Source organism: Anopheles nili, chromosome 3, assembly GCF_943737925.1.
Source record: "Anopheles nili chromosome 3, idAnoNiliSN_F5_01, whole genome shotgun sequence".
Classification (NCBI taxonomy): domain Eukaryota; kingdom Metazoa; phylum Arthropoda; class Insecta; order Diptera; family Culicidae; genus Anopheles; species Anopheles nili.
This window is the reverse complement of record NC_071292.1, coordinates 39,720,474-39,742,254: the sequence shown is the minus strand read 5'-3', so window position 1 is coordinate 39,742,254 and position 21,781 is coordinate 39,720,474. Positions and strand designations below refer to the sequence as shown.

General features: G+C 37.0%; 1 protein-coding gene across 1 annotated transcript; it reads left to right on the top strand.

Annotated features, from left to right (window-relative positions):
- The first annotated feature begins 1,156 nt into the window (after nucleotides 1-1,156).
- LOC128727519 (formin-like protein) lies at nucleotides 1,157-20,964 on the top strand. Its single transcript, XM_053821438.1, has 9 exons — nucleotides 1,157-1,453; nucleotides 10,249-10,332; nucleotides 13,362-13,448; nucleotides 14,152-15,925; nucleotides 16,009-16,301; nucleotides 16,370-16,822; nucleotides 17,017-17,118; nucleotides 17,206-17,334; nucleotides 19,288-20,964. Exons 1-9 carry the CDS (start codon nucleotides 1,157-1,159, stop codon nucleotides 19,498-19,500), a joined length of 3,432 nt encoding a protein of 1,143 aa, XP_053677413.1. The 3' UTR covers nucleotides 19,501-20,964.
- The last annotated feature ends 817 nt before the right edge of the window (nucleotides 20,965-21,781 follow it).

Sequence of the window (21,781 nt, the reverse complement as noted above, 5' to 3'; positions counted from 1 at the left end):
GAAGAAAATCCTATTCATATTTGCTATACATTGTTAGCGGTTCGGACAAGGCGTATGGACAAGTATTTATGCATTTTTATTTTGAAGATAAAATGCATCATATCATGCCAAATACTGCTCAAACTAGGAATAAAACCATCCTCCCGAAACCTCACCAGAATAAAGACCGAACGGAAATGTAAATGACGCGGGGCGCCGATGAAGGAGAAGAGATTTTTTTATATGAATTTCAGATTCATTTCTTGGCACAGCGAACGATCACCGTGAAATAACCAGCAATGGAGTCCTGTAAACGACCTCAGCTGCTTATGATCGCATCCCAAGTTTGGAAGTTACTGCGCGATTTAACGCAGCGAAGAACCGATGCGTCGGCTTGCAGTCCGGATATGAGCGAAAGAACAATTCAATATGGCCGGAAGATAGTGCATGCGCGAGCACGTGTCGATTTGCGTCGCGCTCGATGTCGAGTTGTAGACGCAACCCAGCGATTACTACACACATTTACCTCGCACCAGTCCAGTGGTATTGGTTCAATTTGGAAGGGTTGCTCGTACCCGGAAGTGATATTTATTCTTATTTCGATATTATTCGTTCGTTTCGGTGTTGTTTTTACGTTTCTCCGCTGCGCCGGCACGTTTACCCCATCACGCGGAACTCGCTAATGTTGTTGGCCTGGGGCCAGATTAGGCTTTACTCGCCGAGAGTGCTGGTATTCATCCCGCATATGGCGATAGCTTCCGGTAGGCGTGATTCGCGCAATAATGATGGTCCGGCTGCTCGTACACGTACGCACATTGGGGAGGAAACGTCGATGGCGAAGATTTTGACGGGCTTTGGGAAATAGATGTTCCGATGGCCGGTTGATGCATGTTTTTTTTTGTTTTAAAATTTTATTCTTTTGCACTGGCAGTACTTTGGAATGGCAACGGGAACTGGTGACAAATGTGTAGGCAAGCAAGATCAAGAAGATCATAGTGCGTGTGAAGCATAAAATAATTGTGAAAATGCGAAGAAAGAAATTGTGATCAACATCGACGAAAATGTGTGTGGAAACAGTGAATGCAGACTGTGTATTGGTCTGAATTGGCCGCCCGTGATAGTTCTGTGTGGAAAGTGCTTATGAAAAACAAATCTTTCCTCCACGCGCACCGACAAAATGGGCCTATCATCGTCAAAAGCTGTCAGCAGCATCGCGGTTTCGTCGAACGGATCCGGTGCTGATAAGGGTTGTGGCCGGCTGAACAAGGATAGTGTTATCGTCGAGACGAACTATCCTTCGATACCAACAGAAATTCATCAACCATGCTCAATACTGCCCTCGCCATCCGGTAGCAGTGGCATTGACACTTGGAAGACGTCTAGTTGTCATGTTCGGCAGGCCAGCATACGATCGCGCAACTTACAGCCTATGCCGGATGCCGGGGAGCTCGATCGACGATTCGCGAAAGTGTTGGTAAGTGTTGGCTGTAGGGTACAGGAGTTAATTTTGTTTATATTTCTGGGGAAAATACTTTTGTTGAACGGATAAAATGAGATCAACTATTGTGCGGTAAACTATTACATTATTTTCACAAACTTTTTATGCTACATTTAAATTGAATTCAAAGTGCAACTTGCATATGTTGAAATTTAATAAGATTTAAATTCTCTCAATTCTAGAGTTTCCAGTGCATTCTTACTGATTTTTATCGCACAAGAAGAAAATGTAATATTTTTTTCGTTACTTCAGATTATTTATGTTTGATGTTTGATAATTTATAATCCTGTTTTCACATCACTTAGTTAACAATGTATACTTATCAAAATATCCTTAACAAAGCGAGCTTGAAAAATATTTTTTTAATTTTTTAAATCTGTTCAATAGTTCAGAGGGAGTTTTTCTAAACAAGTCGTTGGCATTTGAGTCGGGTTATTTTTGGGGAATCTGTTGTTTACCCTAAAAATTGCTAGTTCACCTTGAATCGTGGCTAATGTTCTTTTTACCTTTAATCGAGCACAATGGTTTGCAAATACATGTAACTCAAAGGATAGCTAACTATATTAGTTTTATAACTATTTGTTGTCTCATTACGAGTGTAAAAATTTACAGGGTCTACGCGTCGAAGTATTTATATAATAGCAGGTAATTTGTGACATATGTTGCGAATACCAAACAAGCTTGCAAAAGGAAGAAAGGATCCTTGGAAAAACCCCAGAATATTCAAAACTGTCTGCCCATAAAGCCAATGACTATTGGTTTGAGGTAATAGTCCTAAGGAAAGAATATGATACAGACAAGTTTTTTTTTGAATTTGACATCCGTGCGGTGATCGTTGATTTTTTTTAACGGGACTGACTGCATCTGCTCCGCTCATTGCTCCTGTATCTGACATATTTTAATTGTGTGTTCCTTCCATCCATATCCATTGATATTTTTGTACCTGATGAGAGTATTTTAACAACTCATTTTGCTGATAGCCAAATAAATGCCCGAAAATTTTTGCACTCAATGTAACCCTGCAACTTTGAGCGAATATTTTGCCATCGAAACCTTCAATCCCAGATTATCAGGAATTTTAACACAACATGAATGAATAAAATGCACTATCTTTCGTTAGTTTAAGCCGATGTTTGTACTACTAAAATTTTTTTCCTAAAATCGCCTAAAATCTAATGCACGTGGGAGCATCTTATACAACGGTATATTTCCTCATTTAGTCACAACGATTTATGAAGCAAAATGATTTCATCTGCTCAGCGGAGAGTATAGAGTAATTTTGTCGCACCCACATGAAAAACCATAAACCACGCATGGCTGCTTCCGGAGACTGTGCTGTTCAAACATTCAACGAAAGGTGCTGGAAGTTGCATGAGTCATATGAGGGCCGTCCAATAGAGAACAATGACTTCATCAATCGGGCTGGAGGATAAACGCCATAAGCCTGTTGGAAGCATTTTTTCCAAATCACTCGAGTGCCTATAGAATCACTTGAGATGATTCAGCTCGCTGCCAACGAGATCTGCTTATGGTCGTGTTTGTTGCGCTTTTTTGCGTTCCTAGTGCGCACAACTACACACCTATAGCTCTCCAATATAGGTCTCCAGCGATGGAATATATGAATGTATGGAGCGGATCTATACGAAGTGCGGTGGAGGCTAGCCGTGAGAAGATTGGTGCTTACTTTTTTTATTTCGCGGGAGCAGGATGTCACTGAATGGCGGGTTAACCGTCAGGAAACGATGTCATCCGTGACGACGGAACGAAGCGAAGATGAGAAGTGCATAAATATTGACTCATCATTACGCGCCCTTTGCTAGGTTTGTTTTTTGTGTGTGCTGTGTTGAGTTCGTTGCGCTTCCAAAAGTTCTTAGAAACTGCTGGCAAAAGGGACCGTGCGGATACGACGAAGAAAACCTTTATTTCCGGTGAAGTCAAGATGCACCACAGAAGCACATGGCTCTTATTTGCAGTTCTCTTGCACAGCTGCCCGATGGAGTTGTAAAGGTTGTTTGCTAGCTGCTGCCTGGTTTAAATGCACTGAATGTCGGTTTCAACGTTTGAACCACTGTTGACGGTTTGAACGGCAATGCAAAATCGTACCGGCAAGAAATGCTCTGCAACTACCCTACCTTGTATGAAATTTATTATTTTTCATTATTTTTATATCATGCTACTCTGGAGTTTAAGCGGCAAGTGATACAAACGACGAAAGGTGGATCTCAAATTTCACCATAGCTTGCCTCTAGCCAGCGTATGGAGTCATTTTGTCATAACTCCGGTTCGCTTGCTTACATCACGTCAATACGTTTGTGCCAGATATGCATATACTGGCTAGTTTTTTTTTGAGCTTAAAACGCTCGCGTCATCATACTACTTACGGGTCAGGTATTAGTGAGCAGCAATAGCTTGACGATTGCCATAATAATTCCAGTCATTTGTTCCGCCGTTTTAAGTTTGCTCCTCACGTTAAGTGAAACTTACCAGATGTGTATAGGCGCTACTGTCTCGCACTCCATGAACATTATAGCTTAGATCATACTAAAAAAAATTATTGTATTGCATCAAGTTAACGTATCTGATTCTGGAGGAACATGTTTCGCTTATAAATTATTCAAAATGAATGCATATGTAATGGCAGTTCTATTCGAAAACATTATTTTGATGTGTTTTTAAACATTTATGTTTAGATTATTATTTTCAATCAAATTTAAGTTTTTTAAAGGTATATATATCATATATTTCATAGGTTTTATTTATGTAAACGTAATTATCATAGAAGATATTTATCATAACGTTCATAAATGTTAAATATAGTTAGTTGAATAATTTTGAATTGATTTATCAATTTGCTTGGATATTACAAAGCGCCGAATAATACCTTGAATTAAATTAAATATTTGAAATAACAAGTTTTAAACACTAAACATGGATTATATTGTTTTGTTTGTGCAACACTTTCAAATTAACATGATATTCATTGCTAAAGTTTCTTTGCTTTAGGCTTATTGTCTCTTTGATCGTCAGTGTGAGAAATTTGGAAAGTGGTTCAAGCGTGACTTCATGGATGTGTCTCGTCCACTGCCAGTAAAGCTACGCTAGTCAGCTCAAACCTCAACCGCATCTGTGGCTGATGGTGACGGAACTCTAAGCTCAGTTGCACCCGATTATTTTCTTCGCTAGCTGTAGATGTGTTTCGATTTATACAAGTCGTTTTTTCTTCTCCGTGTTCCGTGTCGCGTCCTCGTTGTGTTTTCAATCTTACTATAATAATACTCTTATATATTTTTCCCATAGAGGCACACAAAAGTGTGTTTATGATTCTTCTAAATAAAAATTGTCTGAATATAATTCTTTTCAAAATAGTACAACTTATTGCAATAATAATTACAACTTATTCGAGATTTATGATGAAAAACCACCATTTTGGACTAAATTAGAAAAACAATGACTCCATCTGTGTGATTATATGATTTTTTCGTTTGAACTAACAAAAAGGCTTCATTTTTGCTTCGGTTTTAATCGATCATTGGTAGGATAATTATTGGCTTAGTCTCACAAATGTTCCGTATATTCCGTTTTTCTGCTTTCATTCTGCCATGTTTGGGTGGGGTTTGAGACCAACAAGATGCAAAATAAATGAACCTTTCATAGCAATACACCCGAGGTTGATTGAGAGCAATGGTAGTTACGTTCAACAGTCGATCAACCTCGTAGCGGCAGCATATGCACCCGGACCCTTTAGAAGGCACGGCTTTATGTGGTTTAATGGAAATGACCGACACCAAGAGGGCAATCAAATTTACGAGACCCTGAACTGTTGTTATTGCGTGACGTTGATAGTATTTGGGTCAAACATACCATTATATCGCAGTGTTCGTTTTTTGCGCGACACGAACGAAAACTCACACGCATGGTTAAAAGCATGCTAGATTTTATCGGTTGGTTGTTTTCTTTGTGATTCAAACCAAAAAAATACTTAGGATGAATCTAATGCTACTGTGCTGAGTAGTTTTACCGTATCGACCATTTTGAAGGTTATTATAGGATATTGGTGTGTGAGACACAGTATATTTGGCTGTGTTTCCTATTTGGTGCAAAGTTCTATAAGGTCAGTGCCTCGAACCGACGTCAATGTTGTATGGGATGGCTTAAGCTATATGGTTATAAAAGGAAATGAAACGTTCCCTTCAGTGCTAGCACAGTATCACATGTTCAAACACACATACACCTTTACTGTACAGGCTTAGAAACAGGCACTCGCGCACTTCCTCTAGCATCTCTTCATAAAGCCTTCATGACGATTTAACTGTATACGATCTGTTCGGGTTCTGTTGAGTTTGAAACGTGTGTCAATATTCGTATTAAATGTACCATGGTACCCGCCTAGCAAGCGAGTCATCTGAGATGAGTGTTCCGTTGCATTTCACAGTGCAGGAGGCACTCTACCGTAAGCCGGATCCGAAATAGATTCGAGTACCATAACACCAGATAAGCGCGCTTCCCGACTTTAGCGGAGAGCTAGTTCAGCCGAAGAAACTTGAACGTAGGCTGATGCTTATCGTTCGACCGTGTTTGCAGCCATATCAAACCATGGCGGAAATGTGAAAGAACATCTTCCGCAGCTGCCTGGACATGTGGTGTTTGCTTTGTCAACATCTGACGCTCCTTGCCTACGAACCGATCGTCATAAGGTAGCGTAATGTCAAAGTTTATCAGGAAAATGCTAATGTACAGCAGTCTTTTGCTGGCACTGAGTGTGACGTAAACCGGAGCATTGTTGGAGTCTCTAACGGGACACTAGAGGTTTGTGGTTCGTGCCGGAGAAGTACTCGAAGGAGTAAGGGAATAGGTTCAGCTAGATGGCGTATTTCTTGTTTTATTTTAACTCTACTCAACAGGCACAGATACACAGGGTGGCCAATGCGTGTAGCGTACAATTAATCACGCAGTTTGCTGCCACAAGTGACTCTGGTGGTATGAATTCTGGGTTGATTGCATCCAGTAGACTCGGTTAAGAGCAGAGGCACCGTTCCAGAAATAACCACAACCCTCACTATGTTTTTAAAAGGTTCATAAATACACAGGGCATTCGGGAAGGCTGCAAACAAGAATACAGCAGGAAAGAAGTTTACGGCCGACTAATACTAAATACCTATCATGGCATGAACTTCAGCTTACATCTCGAAAATTACCGAGACGAGGATGTCATTGATGCTACCCGGATCTTGAACGGTTTAAAATTTATTGGCAATAAACATTAATAGCCAGCAGTACGATTGTTCTATGACCAACTGAAGCGTATGTTTTGGTTAGGTAATAAATAGACGCGTTTACTTCACTGTTTAATATAGTACAACGTATATTATCAGCTGTTATTGAAAAATATCAGTTTACAATGGTTTTTAACTTGATGTAACCACATTTACTTGCGTCCTTTAGAAGTTGAACCGTTTTTGATAAACTAAAACACTCAATTTAAAAACACGTTCAAATAAACCCTTTTCAAACAATCTGCACAGATCTACCATTTTAATAAAATAAAGCAGCACAATGTAACAAAGAGTTAATCGTTGAGTTAATCACACACTCACATATATGTATATATATATATATATATATATATATATATATATATATATATATATATATATATATATATATATATATATATATATATATATATATATATATATATATATATATATATATATATTTATATATGTATATATGATAACTGTATATGATAAGTATAATTAAACAAGTCCTTGTACTTGTTCATTTCTTTATGCGTATTGTCCGATATTGATTTATTGCACTTGTTTTCAAACGGTTCTTTGTGTCTACATAAATATATATGCCAGACTACATTATCTAGAAGTGGAGCAGAAACATTAACATCAATACTATATCTTTGACACCTCTAGATTACTTTGTCATGAATCATAAAGGCGATGATTGGTTCTTTCTCAAACCATGTCCAAAATAGATGTAAAAACGAGGAATAACTGGAACAGTTTTTTATTGTCGTCACATTATAATGTTGTCGTCAGTTTTAATGAATAAACATTATATATTTGAGTTTATTTATTATTTGTTTAACTAGTGATAAAAGAACAACATTATTTTACAATTTTCACACGATTGTTATCGCATATGCTTTGAAATCGATTTTAGGCTTGTTACCAAAATATCATATGTTCAAGTTCAGTGGAGAAATAAAATACTGCAACATTCATTGAAATATGCACTATGTAGATCAAACGTTTATTTAATGGTTTCAATTTAAAATTACTACATTTTCGTGGATTGGTCTTGCAAAATAGTACCTTCAAGTTACCACTTTTCAAAGCAGATTGGCATTGACAAGGGAAAAATTGATCGAATATTATCAAAACTGGAACAAGATTTGTTAACAGGTTTTGCATTTTATTCAGTGTACCTCCTACGGGAAGTAACTGGAGATCAGCTTTCCTCATGGGGCATCAACCCACTGCCGTCACTCCCGTGTGGGAGTATTTCATATGTGCCTGTAGAGCTGAGTAAATTACGAAATAGTTTATTTGAATACCGGTTCCAATGTAACATGAGATCGTCAGGAAAAATACCCTTGTTTACGAATACTTCGGTAAAAGCAGCCTTAGTTGCATATAAAAAGATATATTTTTTCAATTTATTGTTAGCTTACTTATTCCAGAATTCATTTCAGTGAATTGAAATCAGCATTATCAGCATTATCAGCAGTGAACTCAGTTGCATTATTACCAGTGTAGTGACGATAATATGATTTTTAAATTTAAAAACAAGTTAAAAATCCTTTTTATAACAATATTAGATTCTTTGCATTTTAGTATACTTGTTGAAAAAAAAACAACATCCTATCAAATATGGTTGATGAAGAATGATGTTGAATGATGCAATTAGAACCGTTAGACTGTTTAATGCTTTTTGACAATAAATTTCATGTTTAATGTGTTATGTATATTTTGAAATGTTTTGAGTTCAGAATTTCAAAAATCTTGACAAAATTATTTTGGAACTTTAAATTATATTGAGTTTTAAGACTGAACCGTTTATGTAAAACTAAAATAAGCTTTGTGCTTACTGAGAAATTGTTTGCAAAAGTATCATAGTGGTAAACTGTTCAGTTTTGAGAGCTTTAGCTGCCTTTTTCATTTTACTTTTTTTGATTGGGTTACATTCAATTCGCTTAATTGTTAAGGCAAATACTGATAGTTTGATATGAATCACATTTTAAAATATGAATCAATCATCACTGTTTTGTAAGATATAAACATAAGATTTCATAATATAAGACTACTGACGCATAACCAAAATTATTGAAATTTATCAACGAATCTAACAACTTTTTGCCCAATTTTCTATGTTAAAAATAATTTTCCAACAAAGCTCCATGGTTTACTCTAAAATAACGTACTCCTTTATACTATCTGCATACGAAAACTATTTTACATTTATGGTAGGGTCATAAGAGCTCATTCTTGTTCGTCAGTCAGAAGGTACTTTGCCATAACAGCGTAGACATAATCCAATTGCGTAATTGTATATTTTAAGTTAAAAATTGTATTCTTTTCATATGTATTCTCAAATGTTTAATCAAACTTAATGCGAAAGTCGTGGAGCGGAACACTAGTTTTACGGTATCCACAATCGTCATAAGTCTGGGGCGATCAGCAATTTGCAAGTCAAGTCGCGTAGCTTTGCGTTTCTAGCAATGAATCGTCCGTTGCGCAACCGCGAAGGAGCAAAAGGAATCAGCAGTCACCCGCAACATGAAAACGTTGCAAATTTGGCGTTCGACGATGCCGATTGTACCAGTGCCGTCGAAGAAAACAGTTAGCTAGCCATATGGCGGGTTTAGTCATAGTGTTTCTACGGGGTCTCTGAATAGTATAGGAACCATTGTTCGTCTAGTTTTGCGGCTGGAGCTGGTTTGCACATCTGGAGGTTACGGTTTAATTTTTCCGCATCTATTAGGATGGCAAAGACAAAACAGTACGCTGCGCTGGGTAAACGCTATGGCGCTTTACGACTTTCTTGCCTCGGTTCTGTACCGTATTACCGTAGCAACGAGAGCTTTTTCCTCGTGAGACATTATAACAAACCTTCGCGGCTTCGTGACCTGATTTCCTTTGGTAGGTCGCCGTTCCTGCCGCAATGTACCGATATTTTGTACGATTTTTACCGGCTGGCCGTTTCATTCATTTTTGTTCCGTTTGTTGAACGAAAGTAAAAGCCATTTTGCTGATGGACCCGTCGCCTTAATGCTCGTCACAAATCATAAACCTTCATTTATGGTATAGCGTGTTGTTTCTGTACACGTACGATTCGTGTGGTGTTTACAGGGTTAGAATTTGAAAACATATGCTGAAACGAACAAGGTTACTTTGTATTTTAGGTCGTTAATATCACGAAATTCACTTCTAATCCATCACGCACGCACGTAGAGAAATGTGCCTACGCAAATAATGAATCAAATTCTGGTTAAGTTTTGATTGTGTGAAAATGTTTCCAACACACTCCAATCAAATATTATGTTCAGTACGCGTACTACATAAGCTAGTTTAAATTGAACGATAGCTTAAATTTCACACTCTGCCCGGGTTTGCTGCATTTTTTTAACTCAAATCGGAATAAATTATTACGTAGCGAATTTCGCAGAGGAGAGCGTATTATCAAATGATTTATGACTTTGCCTGTGAATTTAGTCTAATCATTCAATTATCTTGCTCTCAAACAATTGTTTACAGGCCTCGATGGACCTTCCGCCGGACAAGGCTAAATTACTAAAGAACTATGACAACGAGAAAAAATGGGACATCATATGTGATCAGGTAAGTTAAGTGTATTGTAAAATGTAAAATATATATACCACAGTATGTATGAACCGCCCACTAGCTATTGAATTATTAGCATATGATTCTAGCGTGTCAAACCATGGGCTATGTTTATGGATGCTATTCTTTCCTGAGAAAGTGCTATACGTAGCCCATTGTTGAGGTTTATACCTAAGGTCACTGCAAAAGTCAGGTTTGCAATAAATTGCAATCGCTTCGTCAGATTGAGCTTTGCCATTCATTTTATATAAAAGACAACACCCAATGCGTCTCATCTCACCGTTGAAACATGTACACGCGAGTATGTATGTGTGCTATACACGATTTATTGTGCAATTAAACGACCTGTTCCGCCAGACCGGACAAAAGCTGCTTATGAATTATGATGCACTGGTAGCTAAGCTTACCGTGTGTGGAGAGTTGAAGCTATCCGATTAGATTGAAATAAAATGTACCGGATTCTCAGCATTGTGCTAGCATTGCATGGTCCGTAGTTTTTTATTCCTGAGCTGTGCTGTCTTGGGTAGTTTTTTACGACACTGTCGTAGTTGGTGTGCTTTTGCACTGGGGATTTAGTCATCATTCACTTTTGCATTTATATAAGCGCGTACTTTATAAGCATCTGTTAATCGGTTGAACTTAACATTGATAATTAAATGAGTTTCACGATTTCATCAATTAATGCATACAACTCAAAATTTTGTACACATTTTGGATAAAGCAATACATGTAAAAATTCAAACTTTGTAAAAAATAATAAAGATTATTAATTAGTACTATATGTCAGTTAGATAACACTTTATTTCAATTGTAGAGCTATTTTTGATAAAGTTTTGAACTAGTATTGTATAGAAGCTCATTTGATAACAATCCGAAAAAGAGGGGGCAGCAGTATTTCAATTTTGTTTTTCTATTCGGCCGTCATTTGAGAAGCGATTTTTGCAGTTTCTAGAGAAGTCTACATTTTGAAGAGATCGTTAAGTTTAAATCTATTAGACAAAATGTAATAAAAGCGTTTGTACCAAATTTTAACCAAATTACAAACTACTTGCTTCATTTTAGTGATTGTTTTTTTGTTTCACTCTGCCTCTTTTATATAAGAAGCTTTCCTTCTTCCTAACACTCCATTTTACTACGTCACTAGTGGAAAGTCGATCTTAAGAAATCAAAGTAAACCAGAGTTTCTTCTGATTACATCCGACATTACATTCTAGTTTAGTAATAGTTTTATTACTTCGGAAATACGTTCAAGCGATTGCTCACAATTTGTACATTGCACAACGATTAGGTACATTGTAATTATGTTTTCGAGGTATAACATTTTGGCTTTGATCATTGATCAATAATGATCATTGATCAATAATAATCATCATTGATCAATAATGATTGAAGATCTCTTTCGGAATTTATTTCAATCCTTTGTTGAAAACGCAATTTCTTCAATGGACATTGAAATGCTGTAACTCAGGTTGCGTGTCTGTCGAAACTCACGATCTCTTGAAAAGAAGAATGTGTTTTTGTGCAATTTACTAATAGCTTACCTGTCGATGATATATTGCGTTATACCTGCAAGATGGAAACTTGCGACACTGCGCGCTGCGCATCAATTACTACAAACTGCATTTCACCCATTTGAATGTTGAATGAATCAGTTGGTGGAAAGCATGATTTTTTATTCCTCCACAACCGTTCACTGTCTTATGAAATCAATCGTATTGACCAAGACTGTGAGCTGTCCAGCACTGAATAATTTAAAATATACCGTCGATACTTAACGTTTTGAAATAAATTTGTTGCTGGTCAAACATATGATTGATCGGATAAAATGCTCAATGTTAAGCATCAAAACGAGAATAGAAGGTAAGCAAACTTTTTGTGTAGAATGGAGCTGTTTCACTTTATATAGAATGGATAATGTTGTACAAATTGTCGGTCATATATGGTCGACTTTGAACCCAAATTAATCAAATTAGCTGCATAAATTTAATTTTTCCATTCTCACAATCCCTTGATATTTGGATTAAGCTATTCGTTAGAGCACGATTTTCAAATGTTATACATCAGAAGCAGAATTATTTTTATACATGCACACCCGCTTAATACTCTGGAGCAAAATTTGGTTAGAGTTAGCTTAGTATAAAATATATATCGAATCAGAAAAGAAAAATGCAGTGGAATATGAATGAAGCTTATTCTAGTCTTTTATTTTTAGTAGACAAATTGCATGCAAATATATAAACTTTATTGAAATTACAATAGAGTATTTCCGTACATTTTACCAGTTCATGGTACAGACTCTGAATGGTGAAACATGGTAACAAGAAAAAAACTGAAGTACGCGCAATTCAGTGGTGTTCTTCTTAAAGCTTAGTGATAAAGGGGTTGAAATAATAATAATAACAGTTAAGAGGCAACGCTATGAATATGCACGCTCTTACTCTCCTTTGTTTATTTGTGCTTTTCGAACCCGACTTTGAAGCGACATGCGTCTCTACTAGTGATTTTAGTTTCAACTCTTGAAAAACATTCATTGTACGATGACTGACTACACCAACAATGTATGCTATTGGAGCAATATACGCATTTTGTTAGTACATTATCGAATGGGACATGATGTAAGTATACTGACCTATGCATTATGTATTTATGGCTCATCAATTCGTACAAAAACCCCCGCAAACTGAAGACTAACTGCCGTTGCCTTGGTTTCGAGCGTTAACGGTTTTAATTCGTCTGTTTGGTGATGTTTGATAAATTGTCGTGCCGGGTTAATGTATCGCACAGCTCATAAGTTTATAAATAGCATCCATGTAATAGCACACGATATTATACGTATGTTGTACGATAGCATTTTTCGATCCAGTTCTCATTGTTGACAGCTTAATGATAACATGCCTCATAGCTGTAAGGCGTATAAGCGTATATCGTTTGTCCTTCGAAGGCAACTTTTATAGGCCTGATTCATTGCTTCGTAATTCATTGCTTTCGTTGAAATGATTCATTGCTTCGTAATTCTCTCTTTACAGGAAATGGTGCATGCAAAAGATCCTCCGTCACACTATCTTACAAAACTGCGAACCTATCTCGATCCAAAGGCGTCTCGTAGCCATAGGGTAAGTACTATCAGTATTGAATTTCACATTTTCTTCCGAACGCATGGTACTTGATTCGTACGATTGATTTCTCGTGATGTCGCGAAGTTCTCTAGCTGTGCCATCATTGAATGGTATGCACATCCGAGAAACCATTTCCGTCTCCGAGCAAAGCCATCATTGACCATTGGCTGGAGTAGCACTGTGGGAGTTAATTTAGTACTAGGTATCAGCTTTCTCGTAGCCCCATCTCTTGGGCCTAGGCACGTCTGGATGCAACCCTTCCTTAACCTTCAGGATCAGCTTACACGCGCAAGCAAAGCCAGTTACATTTCTTACCTAAATGGGAAACCATTCATGCTTAACGTATCCTCAGCTGTGACCGTATCACTGTTATACGGTTACGTTAAGCGATCGATTTCGATTTTTCGAGTGCGATAAAGCTATGCAACGGCTTTATGATAATAGCCAAACGCAATTAGTTTATTACTGACATGATGAGATTTAAAAATGTGAAAGCTTTACGTGATGGCGTTTTTTTTCAATGATGAATCTCTCACGCAAAGTATAACTAATTGCCTTGGATTGTGTTATTGTAGGTTGGAAAAAAACTGAAAAAATGGCTCACCATGCGTCAGATCATTTATGAAAATTTCTCCAATTTATTTACTCTCCTAATCCCTCTAATTCGATGGGAATTGGTCCTCTGTTTTGTCACTTTCAGAAACGCAAGATGGTCGGTGAGTCAACATCGACACAAGTATTGCGGGACCTTGAAATCTCCTTACGGACAAACCATATTGAGTGGGTGAAGGAGTTCCTCGACGAAGAAAACCAGGGACTCGACGCGCTGATAGACTATCTCAGTTTTCGGTTGTCTATGATGCGCCACGAGCAACGCATATTAGAGGCAAAATCCGAGTCGGATGAAGGGCTCACATCGAAAGACATCGGGGCGAACAGCTCGTATGGCAGCAATGAGACAAACCACAAGTTGACGACGAACGGATTCATGCGGCCCGGTCTGGGCGATATGATGGACAGCCCCAGTATAAAGCGCCGGTCGCGCCACATCGCCAAATTAAACATGGGACTAACAACGGATGATATTCATGTGTGCATCATGTGCATGCGCGCAATCATGAATAACAAGTATGGCTTCAACATGGTGATTCAACACCGAGAAGCTATCAACTGCATTGCTCTGAGTTTGATCCACAAATCACTGCGTACGAAAGCGTTAGTGCTGGAGTTGCTAGCAGCGATATGTCTGGTGAAGGGAGGGCATGAAATCATTCTGTTCGCGTTTGATAACTTCAAAAAAGTGTGCTCCGAGCAACGCCGGTTCCAGACGCTGATGGAATACTTCATGAACTACGAGCTGTTCAACATCGACTTCATGGTAGCGTGTATGCAATTTGTGAATATCGTCGTGCACTCGGTGGAGGACATGAACTATCGCGTGCATCTTCAGTATGAGTTCACCGCTCTCGGAATGGACGAGTATCTCGAGAAACTTCGGCTGACGGAATCGGAGGAGTTGCACGTTCAAATTTCAGCGTACCTCGATAATGTATTTGATGTTGCAGCACTTATGGAAGACAGCGAAACAAAGACGGCTGCCCTCGAACGGGTAAACGAACTAGAAGATGAGTTGGGACGCGCATTGGATCAAGCGAGTGAGATAGAGCGCGAAGCTCTCTTCAAAATTGGGGAACTAGAAGCTGAACTAAGTAGGACGCGCAGTGAACGGGACGATCTGTATAACAAGCAGCTGGTGGTGGAAGATGAGATCGTAAAACTTAAGCGAGCGCTAAAACAACACGAACAAGAATCTCAAAGTCGACAATCGATGCTTCTCGAATTAGAAAATCTTACCAAAACGCTTCCGAAGGGTACGTCCATAGCTGACGTATCGAATTTGCTCGCCAAAGGAGGTTTGTCTGAGCTCAGTCCTACCGGAAACAATTCGGGTGGACAGCAGCAAGCACCACCGATACCTCCACCACCTGCACCACCAATTCCGTCTTCATCCGTAAATGCCCCAATGCCTCCACCACCGCCCTGTCCTCCGGCTCCACCCAGTATGTCTGCGAACGGCACTTGTGAGCCTCCAAAAGCTCCTCCCAAACCGCCGACCTTCATTCCAGCGCCACCCCCGATGGGTGGACCTCATGGTGGCAACAACGCCATCCACTGTACCGATGGCGCAATGACTATTAAGCGTAAGGTGCAGCCTAAGTATAAGTTGCCCACTCTCAACTGGGTCGCGTTGAAACCGAACCAGGTCCGCGGAACAATCTTCAATGAGCTGGATGACGAAAAGCTGCACAGACAGATCGACTTTGTTGACTTTGAAGAACGGTTCAAGATCGGAATGGGTGGCCCAGTAAGCAACGGAAACTGTGATATGGACGGGCTGACGGCATTCCCAAGCAAACGATTTAAAAAACCCGAACACATTTCGTTGCTCGAGCACACGAGACTAAGAAACATTGGTAAAGTTCGCATTCCAGTAGATATGAGTGACATGTAGGCGTAAGCTTATTCTTTTTTTCCATCGTCGTTTACTATTTTGCAGCAATTTCTCGTAGAAAGCTAGAAATGCCGGCCGATACCGTTATCAAAGCGATCAACAACCTCGATCTCAAGCTACTCTCCCTGGAGAATGTGGAGCTGTTACAGAAGATTACTCCTACCGACCAAGAGCAAAAGCTATACAAGGAGTACGTAATAGAGAAGAAGGATCTTAACCTATTGACCGAGGAAGACAAGTTTATGCTGCAGCTGACGAAAGTAGAACGAATTTCGTCGAAACTATCGATAATGAATTATATAGGTAACTTTTTCGACAGCCTGCATCTGATCAGTCCGGTAAGTAGCAGTCTTACTATGGCACTAGGCAAGCATGCTAAATATCTCGCTCTTGGTGAATATTACAGCAAGTTTACTCCATCATATCCGCATCATCCTCTATAAAGTCCTCCAAAAAATTCCGTGCGGTACTGGAAGTGATTTTGGCATTCGGGAATTACCTCAACAGTAGCAAACGCGGCCCAGCTTATGGCTTCAAGCTGCAGTCTCTCGATACTTTGCTGGACACTAAATCGAACGATAAACGTATGAGCTTGATGCACTACATAGTAGCTACAATCAGACAGAAGTTCCCCGAGCTTATGAACTTCGATACGGAGTTATTCTGCATTGACAAAGCAGCACAGGTGTCGCTTGAGATGCTAATATCGGATGTAAATGAACTGGAAAAAGGCATGGAAACGGTGCGCAAGGAGGCTGACCTACGTGGCAAGGGAACCCAAAGTCACGTATTACGAGATTTCCTCTCCAATTCGGAAGAAAAGTTGAAAAAAATACGATCAGATTGTAAAACAGCTCAGGTATGTACGGGTAAATGCAATATATGCATAAGGGTTAAGAGGTTTCTTGTAATTTTCGGATAACAAAGCTTTTCGAATACTGTAGTGTGACATTGTGAATTGCAAATACACTAATCACTGTTTTAACAAATAGCATTGGTTTATAGAAACTAAATCATTAGCTTAACTGCTGTAATTTCTTTTTTATATCGCAGGAATCGTTCAAAGAATGTATCGAATATTTTGGCGAATCATCACGGAATGCCGATGCAAATGCATTCTTCTCGTTGCTAGTCCGATTCGTGCGAGCATTTAAGGTACAATTTACCGCGCTGCCTACGTGCCATCATAAAGCCTATCATAAGTATTATACTGTGACATTTATTTGCTTATGTTCTTTCTAGTCTTGCGATCAAGAAAATGAACAACGCCGGCGCTTGGAAGCAGCGGCTCTACAAGCATCGACTAAGAAGGACGATGAACAGCAGGTGGTACTACGGAATAACAAAATCAATAATCAAAAGAAACAACAGGTACGCCCTGCGGTCGATGGTTATCCTATCCGACTATCGACCTCCTTTCTCCAAAATCTAACCCACATGAATCGGGAATTGCAACACGTGTTTGGTTCCGGTACCTCTTTTGTTAATTGACTCCACGAAGCTGAGAAAGGGTGGCAACATATGCCTCCTATCTTCTCTACCATCGAATCTAGAGATTGGTCAATGGTAGAAACAACTGACTTTTGTTGGGCATACACGCTCCCGGGTGGATGTGTTTGTAGTTGTGTGTGCGTCTGTTCATATATTAATACTTTTAATATTCATATTTATTTAACAATTCAAAAGGCTCACGTTGCAGAACCATTTATGTTTCTTGTGTTGATGATTTCCCTACATTTTGCTGCTAAAAATAATTGTACATGCCTTCCTTTGTGCAACGCGTTAAACATCTTTATAATAATTGTTACAACTGGACATTATGTTGTCTGCAAGGTATACGAATTGATGAATGTTAGAAAAGATTATCAGATGTGAACAATAAAGCACATTTATGTGAAGTATGTTTCAGTTGAACAAACACTTTAAATGTGTTATGTATAGTTTGCAGACAATCTAAATCAAGGCTAAAATGTAAATCTGAGTAAATATTGCATTGATGTCGATATGTAGATATATATATATATATATATATATATATATATATATATATATATATATATATATATATATATATATATATATATATATATATATATATATATATATGTATATATATATATTTATATATATATATATATATATATATATATATATATATATATATATATATATATATATATATATATATATATATGCGTGTGTGTGTGTGTGCGTTTGCGTGATTAAAACATTGCATATTAACGTATTTTACCTGACTTTTTTGATGCGCTTAGAGTTTCTTTTTATCAAAAAATAAATAAATAACTTAAAAATTTCTCTTATGCTTCTCTATTACGCGGTTATCCATTAGCTATAAGTTGAAATTTGCAATGAAAATGCCATGTTTTGTTTATAGAATTTTACATTTCGTTACATCTTGTTTGTGTAGAACAAATTTATGGGAATGTTTTTGATAAAGTTTATAATCAATTTCAACAAGAAATAACCTACGATTCGAGTTCAAATACCAAATTCTAGTTGGAAAACTAACCAAAAGACCAATAGAAAATGGGCCTAATAGATTCAACTGTATATTCATGTTTCATAATAAAGAAAATTGTGTTGGAAATATACTATTCATATTTGCACAGTAGCGTAGCAGTTGCATTGTTTATCATTTCATCAGTTAATTGTGAGTTTTAGTCGATGATGAATATTATTGGTAAGATTAATTTATTTTCAACTACTTTCAAACTTGTGGTCTGTAAAATGTCAACATTTTGGCAGCATCAGCTGAATTTATTACCGTCTAAGCATCCTCGCAAACATTGACCAACTGCACTGTTGTTAATACAAAATGAAGAACAGAATGGTGCTTACAATAAACTATTATTAACAAATATATTTTAATTTCTTTTTATAAATTCATAGTGCTTGATATGTATCTCTTTACTAATATTTATACATCATTTGTTGGAATGCTAACTTACATATATGCTGTCACTGATTGATTTCAACTAATAAATTTCACTATGAAGAAACAGCTATACACTTTTTTATTTTTCTGCTATCTTTAGTTGTAATATAAGGGTTTTTTAAGGTTCATTCAATAAACGTAGATGCTGCACAGATTAAACTAAAACTAAAGAAAAACTAAATACATCCATTGATGTCTCTTATGGATGTTTTAGTTTTCTGGCTTCAATTTGTATTTAATAATATTTTTGGACGTGTCAGCCATAAGTTTGATATTTCACAAGCAAAATAACCTTTTACACTTTGCACTTTGACGGTGTTCTATTTTGCAATCGCCATGGTGTAACCGTTACGTATCGTAATTTGCAGGAGGCAGTTATTAACGAACTAAAACTGAAAGCACACGCTGTGCGTGAAAAGAAATTGCTCCAACAAGACGAAGTTTACAACGGTGCGCTAGAAGATATCCTACTGGGATTAAAGAACGAGCCATATCGTCGAGCTGATGCGGTCCGAAGGAGTCAACGTCGACGAATTGATAGCAACAGACTTTCGCGAACTATGGAGGAAGTAGAAGTATAAATTATCACCGTATTTCTTTGGAAAACATTGTAAACGATGTAAAATGATTACCTCTTAGTTGTACATGCTACTGATACGTCATTTAGTTTCACGTATGATATTTTAAACGAGTTGACCTTCCTACGTACAATTTATGTTGCAAAATGTGTATTTGTATAGTTCGTTTAATATAATGTTAGACTAGGTGGGATGACCTTTAATTAAGTTCTTTTGGATTTGTTTACGTGCACAAGTGTACATTGGTGATAAGGAACCGGTGCAGAATCGTCTACATCAAATCTTATATTGATGAGAGCAAACGGGAAAAGGGGAGCCTCATGTATTGAACGTATAATCAAAATGAAACGATTGAAACATCAAAAATGTAAAATCGACTATCAAAAAATTAAAAAAAATTACTTTGTCGAATCATTTATCTTTCCCTCACTTTAATGCAGATCGTATGCATCACCGCAGAAATTATCATCAAAAATGTAAAATCGACTATCAAAAAATTAAAAAAATTTACTTTGTCGAATCATTTATCTTTCGCTCACTTTAATGCAAATCGTATGCATCACCGTAGAAATTATCAGCATTGTTTCTTCCTTTCTACAAACGCTTATGGGAAGCGAAAGACAAATGCAGTGATATCCATATCAAGTGATTGCAGTGATACCAGGTTAAGATCATACATTTCGTTAGGTGGTAGTAGGTGCTGTACTAGTTCCATGTCATTCGTGTACATTCAGCCAATGTGCTACTGTAAACGACCAATTGAACGGTTCGTTTGTTAACAACATGTTTCTTAGTTCTTTAAAAGGCTCGCAGATTAGTAGGGGTTGCCATTGAGAAGTTTTTGTCCATTTGTCTTACACACAGGTCTCTCTATCGAATGACAATACATATACATTCCAACGTTTTATATATCAGGATTATTCATCACCACGCACCGATAGAGTTGACAAGTACGGCTGATCGTTTGAAAAGTCGATTTTTCTTCGGGAAGGTAGAAGTCCAGTTAGATTCTATTTGGATCAATGTGGACACCGCAGCGACGATGTATGAACACGCTAGGGAAGTGGGGATCAAACGGGAAAATGAACTCCTCTCGATGGAAATGACAAATTTACTCGAAATAAAGCTTTATGTAATCGATCTTGCATGCAAGATCGTCAATGTAATAATAATATGCCAGTCAAAGACAGCCTTCGCAGTGCACATTATTAAGGAACGGAAAATGGACTGACTGAAACATGAGTTTTTGAACGATTTTACAATTTGTAGATTAAAAAAAATAAAGATCATTGCAAACCAAAAGCATTGCGTCCAACGTATACCAGCTTAATTGCATGTAAATAGTCACAAGAATCATAAGCAAACACTTTGGTGCTTACACATGGTCAATAAAAAACGGTTTAATAAGAGAAAAAAATTATGCATACGAACAAAACTGAATGTTATCACTGTGGAAATTCCAATAGTTCAGCTAAAGCAGGTAATATATATATATATATATATATATATATATATATATATATATATATATATATATATATATATATATATATAATTTTATATATATATATATATATATATATATATATATATATATATATATTTATATGTATACATATATATATATATATATATATATATATATATATATATATATATATATATATATATATATAAAATATATATATAATATATGTATATATATGTATATATATATATATATATATATATATATATATATTTCATGTTCTATCTAACATTTGTCATGTATAAGGTAAGCACAATGAGTTTTCACAACATTTACATCAATATACTAATAATAAAACTTTACTGAATCTTGATTATTTATGAAAGAAATGAGAGCTAAAATTTACCATATCATGAAAGCAAAATATTTAAAATTGAATTTTGTATTAAAACAGGTTTGTAAAATTAAAAAATAAAACTTTCTGTTTTCAAGTTTTGAAACAGCTGTAAATGTCGTTATGAAATGAAAAGAAGAAAATGAAAGTGAATGTCGACTAAAGTAGACATTTGCGGGAATGTATTAGAGCAGTGATGTCAAACTCAATTTGGCTTGCGGGCCGATTTGCAAATAAAAATGATCATGCGGGCCGACATAAAAAATATCACTTCTGTGTTGTAAAAGGTATACATACTATATCTGATCGTTTTTAAAAATGATGGTTACCCGGGGATTTACCCGTTTGAATTTAAAATGATAGTTACCCGTGGTGTAATTCGTACATGATGTATGAAATATGTTCCTATATTTTTCAAGCTA

Bases quoted from the DNA above. Each gene is read 5' to 3' on its own strand.
- LOC128727519 (XM_053821438.1), top strand. From the start codon at position 1,157: ATGGGCCTATCATCGTCAAAAGCTGTCAGCAGCATCGCGGTTTCGTCG. The intron at 10,333-13,361 runs GTAAGTTAAGTG...CTCTCTTTACAG, and splicing joins GGGACATCATATGTGATCAG to GAAATGGTGCATGCAAAAGA. The intron at 16,302-16,369 runs GTAAGTAGCAGT...TGAATATTACAG, and splicing joins GCCTGCATCTGATCAGTCCG to CAAGTTTACTCCATCATATC.